The 7,700-nt window shown below is 47.4% G+C and overlaps 2 protein-coding genes across 2 annotated transcripts; both read left to right on the forward strand.

Annotated features, from left to right (window-relative positions):
* Nucleotides 1-5,914: 5,914 nt before the first annotated feature.
* LOC116985447 (UDP-glucuronosyltransferase 2B13-like) lies at nt 5,915-6,493 on the forward strand. The gene has a single exon (XM_033040237.1). The coding sequence runs from the start codon at nt 5,915-5,917 to the stop codon at nt 6,491-6,493; it is 579 nt and encodes a 192-aa protein (XP_032896128.1).
* Nucleotides 6,494-6,551: 58 nt separating this feature from the next.
* On the forward strand, nt 6,552-7,544 carry LOC116985448 (UDP-glucuronosyltransferase 1-1-like). Its single transcript, XM_033040238.1, has one exon. The coding sequence runs from the start codon at nt 6,552-6,554 to the stop codon at nt 7,542-7,544; it is 993 nt and encodes a 330-aa protein (XP_032896129.1).
* The last annotated feature ends 156 nt before the right edge of the window (nt 7,545-7,700 follow it).

Consider the following 7,700-nt stretch of genomic DNA (forward strand, 5'->3'; position numbering starts at 1 on the left):
AAGCCCCAATTTGTTTACTTACTTGATCCGTGAGCGAAGCAGGATGTGAAATATTAGAGGTGCGGGGTCGCCGCCTTTGGCAGTAACGGCGCTGCTACTGGTGCTGTTACTGGGAGGGGGAAAACTGGATCTGATGAAGGGTCTCTATCCGAAACGTCACCTTTTCTCCAGGTCCAGATGCCGCCGGACCCGCTGAGTTACTCCAGCATGTTGTGTTTATCTTCGGTGTTAACCTGCATCTGCAGTTCCTTCCTCTACACTGCAGTTGTCGGTATGGTTTTACATGGAAGTGCCGAATCTTCTCACATACCCACCGACATGGTTTAATCAAAATCACCAGACCTTCCTGCTGGTGAATATTGTGTGTGTTATTTTAAATTTTTTAATTTTTTGATTCTGGTGGAAAGGTCAATTGACAAGATGAATTTTGAATGGCCACCTCCTATGTTGTTATAAATTAAGATTTTTAAAGATAAATTAAGGTAAAGTAGGAAGGTAAAGTTCGCCTTCCCAGTGACAAATTGGCAAACGATCACTTCTATTGTTATATACACAACAATACTCCATTAAACATATGACTTGTACACTCTGGAGTTTAGAAGGATGAGAGGGAATCTTATTGAAACATATAAGATTGTTAAGGGTTTGGATACGCTAGAGGCAAGAAACATGTTCCCGGTGTTGGAGGAGTCCAGAACCAGGGGCCACAGTTTAAGAATAAGGTGTAAGCCATTTAGAACGGAGACAAGGAAACACTTTTTCTCACAGAGAGTTGTGAGTCTGTGGAACTCTCTGCCTCAGAGGGCGGTGGAGGCCGGTTGTCTGGATAGTTTCAAGCGAGAGCTAGATAAGGCTCTTAAAAATAGCGGAGTCAGGGGATATGGGGAGAAGGCAGGAACGGGGTACTGATTGGGGATGATCAGCCATGATCACATTGAATGGCGGTGCTGGCTCAAAGGGCCGAATGGCCTACTCCTGCATCTATTGTCTATTGTCTATTGACTTACATTCTTTCGTTACACGCAATAAATAGATATTAAAACAATAAGCCCGACATCAATATTAACATCAACATATTTTTGGTTTTGAGAAGAAGATGCAACAGGTCAATAAAGTCAGGTGGTGAATCTGTGGAATTCTTAGCTGCAGACGGCTGTGGAGGCCAAATGGATACTTTTAAGGCAGAGATAGACGGATTCTTGATTAATACGGGTGCCAGGGGTTGTGGGGAGAAGTCAGGAGAAATGGGGTAAGAAATGAAAGATAGATTAGCCACGATTGAATGGCGGAGTAAACTTGATGGGTCGAATGGTCTAATTCTGCCCCTATCAGTTATGAACGTAAGAAATTAAAAAAGATCACCAAGTAGATCACAAATTCAGAGTTCCTGCGCAAAAGGCAGAAGAATGGTTAACGATGCAGTGATATTGCAATAGGAATTCCCCCTCTGCTGGGAGACATTATATGTGTGATGCACGCGGACCTCTTCTTTGTAACTTGGATCCTCTGCCCTCGCGCATTGCTACATCGGCTGGTGAAGTACAAGTAGTTTTGATATAACTCTATGGTTTCATTCCAAGAAACCTTGCGTTATAGAAAATCGCATCATAAAAAAACAAGTGTCAAAAACGAGCAAAAGTTGGTTGGGTGCTAGAGAGTTTCAGACTTGCAGCAACAAAATTATTTTTCCTGCATGAGTTTATAAAAAAATAAAGGTCATTTTAGCAGTTATGTTTTTTTTGTTACTGAAAGTTAAATATACAAAAGGCTGCGTGGTACATTCTCTAATGGAGTATCAATGCACAAGTGTCAATAGAGGTGATCACAGGTCAATGGAGGCCAGCGGTGAAACTGACAAACTGTTCTTAAGAGACAATGTTAGCTGATAACTGCAGGGGGGTACATGGAAACTGTTCTCACAAGACAGCTTGTTTTCTGCTTGTCAACCTGCAAAGTATATCTTAAGTGGTTTAGTTCCCTAATTCAGCAACTGGACTATTTAGTTTAATTTATTTATTGTTATGTATATCGAGGTATAGTGAAAAGCTTGGCCTGCATGCTATCCGGTCAAATCCAGACACAAAAAGCTGGAGCAACAGGGGGGCAGGCAGCATCTATGGAGAAAAGGAATGGGTGAGGTTTCGGGTCGAGACGTCTGAAGAAGGGTCTCGACCCGAAGCGTCACCCATGCCTTCTCTCCAGAAATGCTGCCTCTGAGTTACTCCAGCATTTTGTGTCAATCTATGAGTACAATATATTACTCTTCTGGAACAGCAGTCAGAGAGTCGCCACATGTGGGTGCTTAACTTGCAACTTTAATGTCTCTCAAAAGTCTGATCTTGGAAAAGCACGCTGTGAGCAAGAACCTGTTGCATAAGGAAAGTTCCCTTGTGTTAATTACAAGGGGACACCATGTAGAAAATGGGTCTGCAGGATAGGACACTTGGACAACTGGAGAAGAGACTGATTGATGCAGAGATCCAGGGTTTGGATGCTGAACATGTTTCTGTGCAGTACAATGGATCTGTGCTGGATATTGCTTCATCATTAGCACTTTGAACAGGGCTGTGGCTTGGACAACTGGAGGGAAAAGATCATTGTTTTTTTAAACGGAAAACTATATTTTGTCGTAATTAACATTGACAACGAAGTGGAAAGTATTTCTCCGTGGATGAAGAAAGAGAAACTATGTAAGTGGTGACGAGTATTATTGGTTAGAACGTAGAACATAGAGTAGTATAGCACAGGAACGCAATGTCTGTGCCGAACATAATGTCAAGCTCAACTAATCTCTTCTGCCTGCTTGTGATCCATGTCCCTCCATACCCTGCATATCCATGCCACTATTGTATGCTTCCAGCACACTGCACCAAACCAAACTAAACTAAACTAAACTAATCTATCCCCCTAGCAGCGCGTTCTAGGCACCCCCACTCTCCTTTTCAAAATAAACTTGCCCCACATGTTTCCTTTACACTTCCTTACCTTAAAGCTTTCTAGATCACTCTCTGCTGGAGATATTCTTGCTCATAAGTTCATGTTATAGGAGCAGAATTCGGCCATTACCCCACCAAGTCTACTCCGCCATTCACCAATGGCTGGTCTACCTTTCCCTCTCAACCTCATTCTCCTGCCTTATCTCCATAACCCTTTACAGCGTTCCTAATCAAGAATCTATCAATCTCCACTTTAGAAATATCACTGACTTGGCCTCCGCAGCCTACTGTGGCAATGAGTTCCACAACTGGGGTGGGGGGTACCGAGGAGGACAAGTGGAAGTGAGACGGGGGAGGGAGGTGTTCCTTAAAATGGGAGAATTCAAAAATGTTAGACTGTCTGAAGAAGAGGGAGGTGAACAAATGAATGAATAAATTTATTGGCCAAGTATTCACATACAAGAAATTTGCCTTGGTGCTCCGCCCGCAAGTGACAACGACACACGTGACAGTTAGGAATGACACATAAAACATTAAACATTAATAATAAAACATTATTGATTAAACATATGAATTAAATAAAATACCAGAGCAAAAGAAGGCTACAGATTTTTGGTTATTGACTCGTGGAAAAAAACTGTTTTTATGTCTGGCTGTGGCAGCTTTGACAATCCGGAGTCGCCTTCCAGAGGGAAGTGATTCAAAGAGTTTGTGGCCAGGGTGAGAAGGGTGAGTTGTTTCAGGGAGTGATTTCCAGGGCTTGGTCAATTGAGGTGCATAATCGTCAACAGCAGGTAACTGGCAGGTAAATCAGCCCATTCTATTCACATGATATCATGAAATGGCAGAGTGTATTGGTTACAGCAAAGACTATGCACCCTGAACATGTCTGGCTGTGGTCCTAACAACGTGATGTATCTAGTTACAAACACAGTTACTGTCACAACTTAGAAGGTAAAAGCTCAGCGGTATACTTCAGTCATCAGCTGATGGACGCAAGGTGCTGTTTACCATGCTATCCAGGACCATTTGCTCATTTGAAACAAACCTTCTCGCCAATGCTCAGACTGGGGGCGCTAAGACAATTTGACCTCATTTGAGCCAAGATGGACACAGCAGTCAAATTCCAGGAGAGAGGCAAATGTGACAACTGTTGGAACCAAGAACACATTTGGCCAGGTGTGACCAAAGGAGTATAAGAAAGGTAACAATCACCGGGAAACAGGCGGGAAAAAGGAAAACGTGATTAAAGTCAACTTGGAGAAAAATAAGTTTTGATAGATGGCCAATCGCCTGAACGCTGTGAACATTGCCCCCCCCCATGTTCCTCACAGTGTTCAGAGTTCTAGATCCGATTATTCCAGCTGTTTCATCAGTAATCTTAATTCCATTTTAAGGTAGAAGCCTGGACATACTCTAATTACAGAATGCTCAGCATATTTGCAGCTTCTCAGAGAGTGAAGACATTCGTGGCTATATCAGAGGTCGTTAGATAAGTGGCTTGTAGCATTGGCAAGTGGTCGCCCTTGACCAGGAACTCAAACAGCCACACAGAATGGTGCCAAAGAACAGGTTAGGGGATGGTACCCTTTGGCACCTGAGTCACCCCCTGGCATTCCATGGCATCTCCGGCATCTACAAGGTATAGGAACATAGAACAATACAGTGGATAGACACAAAGTGCTGGAGTAACTCAGAGGATCAGGTAGCATCTCTGGAGAGTAAGGATGGGTGACGTTTTGGGTCCGGACCCTTCTTCAGACTGTCTCACCTACCCTTTTTCTCCAGAGATGCTGCCTGGCCTGCCGAGATACTCTAGCACCTGTGTCTATCTTTGGTATAAAGCAGCATCTGCTGTTCTTTCTTTCTATACAGAACAGCGCAACACAGGAACGGGCCCTTCGGCCCACAATGTTTGTGCCGAACATGATGCCAAGCTAAACTGAACTCGTCTGCCTGTACAGGATCTATTCCCCCCGCATGTTCATGTGCCTATCTAAAAGCCACTTAAATATCACTGTTGTATCTGCCTCCATCACCACCAAGGCAAGGCATTCCAGGCCCACACTATGCTCGTGTGAAATACTTGCCCCGCATATCTGCATTGAAGAGGAAACAACGTCTACTCTTTATATAATAACCCTCGACACTTTGTAATCCTTGACACCAATAAAGCTCGCTATCCATATACCATCTACATGCTTGGGTAGTGGAGAAAAAAAATCCCAATTTACAACGACCCAAGTTACCTGTAAACCTGCACGTCTTTGGACTGTGGAAGGAAACGGGAGCATCCGGAGAAAGTCCACGCAGGTCACGGGGAGAACGTACAAACTCCGTACAGACAGCACCCGTAGTCAGGATCATGGAGAGAAACGAGGAACTGCTGACACTGCTTTATATAAAAGGCCACAAAGTGTTGGAAGAACTCAGCATCTAGCACAACCCAATGGTAGGAACATTGAATATTCCAATTTTAGGTCAACTCTACAGAATACCCCCCGCTCCCCCACTCATACACACAAAACGCTCCCTCCCCTCCGCTTCATTCCCCCGTGCTCCAACTGAACTGCCACATATTTCTCCCCACCACCACCCCCCCCCCCCCCCCCCCCCCCCCCATATGCTACTTTCCGCCCTCTAGGTTTACACTCCAACCCTACCACATCTCCAGTTCTTATCTCTGGGCTTGGTTCCAATAATCTGCCTGTCAAAACCGCCAATCACCGATGTCGACATGACCCCCACGCTTGGTTCTGCCTCAAACCTTGTCCACTTTCCTTCTCGCTGCTACAACCAGTCTGAAGAAGGGTCTCGACCCGAAAGGTCGCCCACCCTTGTTCTCCAGAGATGCTGCCTGACTCGCTGAGTTACTCCAGCACTCTGTGTCCATCTGAAGTGGGGATTGTGCAAGACAAATCTCAGCATCAAAGCGAGCTCTCACGGCGCCACGGTGGACAGTCCCACAGGGTGGAAGAATGTCAGTGAGATGCAGGGCTGCGTTGCTGGCGCTCCTGCTGGGCGCCGCGCTCTTCTCCTCTGCGGGGAATCGCGGCTCAGAAGCGGCCAAGATCCTGGCCGTGCCCGCCGACTGGAGCCACTGGATCATCATGAAGACCCTGCTCCTGGAACTGGTGGCGAGCGGGCACCAGGTGACGGTGCTGAGGAGCAACGACTCGCGGGGGTTGGAAACAACATCCGAGGATTTCACGCTGGAAACTATCCTGGTGCCGGCAGCTGAGCCGCACAGAGCGCGGAACGCGAGCGAAATCCGTGACATTGTCTTCAACTCGCTCTACGTGGAAGACGGCTTCCTCTCCAGCCTTGCTGCCGCCCGCAGCATGTATGCCTCACTCCTCTTTAACAATGAGGTGACCATCCCGGCCATCCGCGCGTTGTTTGACGACCGCGCACTGTTGCAGCGACTGAAGGGAGCAGGGTTTGACCTGACTTTAGCCGACCCTTACCATGCGGCCGGGGCCATGTTGGCACAGGTACTGGGCACGCCGCTGGTGTTCTTTGGCAGGTGGATGATTGCCCGGGGATCTCCACTTTAACTTGGCTCCGTCGCCACTTTCCTTCGTGCCCGTGGTAAATTCCCGCTTGTCGGACAGGATGTCGGTGTGGGAGAGGATGAAGAACGTGTTAATTTATGGGATGTCCAGATTCACAAGTTACTTCTACATTTACCCCGCCTATAACGAGCTGTGTCGGCGTTACCTGGACAGCGACATCACGGTGGAAGAACTTTATGCCAAGGCTGACATGGTCCTGATGAAGGTTGACTTTGTCTTTGATTATCCCCGGCCCACCATGCCAAACCTGGTTTACATCGGGGGTGTTCAGTGTAGCGCGGGCCGCCCGCTCTCTGCTGAACTGCAGCGGTTCATGGACGGTTCTGGCGACCAAGGGGTCGTGATCTTCTCATTGGGAAGTGTGGTGAGCATCTACCCACCAGAACTGGCGACTGAATTGGCGGCGGGACTGGCCCGCCTGCCCCAGAGAGTGGTCTGGCGCTTGGTTGGAGACGCGCCATCCACCTTAGGGAATAACACCAAGGTGATGAGTTGGCTTCCTCAAAACGATCTGCTGAGTCACCCGAAGACCAGAGCCTTCATCACCCACGGTGGGGAGAACGGGCTCTATGAGGCCATGTATCACGGCGTCCCTCTGGTCGGCATCCCAGTTTTGGGCGATCAGTACGACAACCTTCTGCGCCTCAAAACGCGAGGGGCGGCGGTCATGTTGGACTTGGCTCATTTAACAAGCGATGTGATCTTCCAGGCGGTGAAGACTGTCATCGAGACCCCTTCCTACGGGGAGAACATGAAGCGAATATCCGCCTTGCACCGGGATGTCCCTCTGGAACCCAAAGCGCTGGCGGTCTTCTGGATTGAATACACCATTAGGCACCGAGGCGCCGCTCATTTGGGAGCCGCGGGCAATGAGCTGCCCTTCTATCAGTACTACCTGCTGGATGTCATCGCCATCCTCGTTGCTGTGTCGACGCTTGCCCTTTATCTGGCGTGTAAATTGCTGATATTTTTACTTGTCAAAATGCATTCAGTTGGAAGAAGGACAAGGGCTAAATTGAAGAAAGTAGATTGATTGTCCGTGACAGTCGGTCTATTGATCATTCGGACACTCTCGCACCTCCTCACACCCATCTCTTGACCATCATCCTCTGTTTAGAAGAAGCGGCCTGAAGAAAGGTCCCGCCCCGTAACGTTACCCATCCATGTTCTAAATGCCTGTTCTAGCACG

This window comes from Amblyraja radiata, chromosome 22, assembly GCF_010909765.2.
Source record: "Amblyraja radiata isolate CabotCenter1 chromosome 22, sAmbRad1.1.pri, whole genome shotgun sequence".
In the NCBI taxonomy this organism is placed as follows: domain Eukaryota; kingdom Metazoa; phylum Chordata; class Chondrichthyes; order Rajiformes; family Rajidae; genus Amblyraja; species Amblyraja radiata.

Bases quoted from the DNA above. Each gene is read 5' to 3' on its own strand.
- LOC116985448 (XM_033040238.1), top strand. From the start codon at position 6,552: ATGTCGGTGTGGGAGAGGATGAAGAACGTGTTAATTTATGGGATGTCC.
- LOC116985447 (XM_033040237.1), top strand. From the start codon at position 5,915: ATGTCAGTGAGATGCAGGGCTGCGTTGCTGGCGCTCCTGCTGGGCGCC.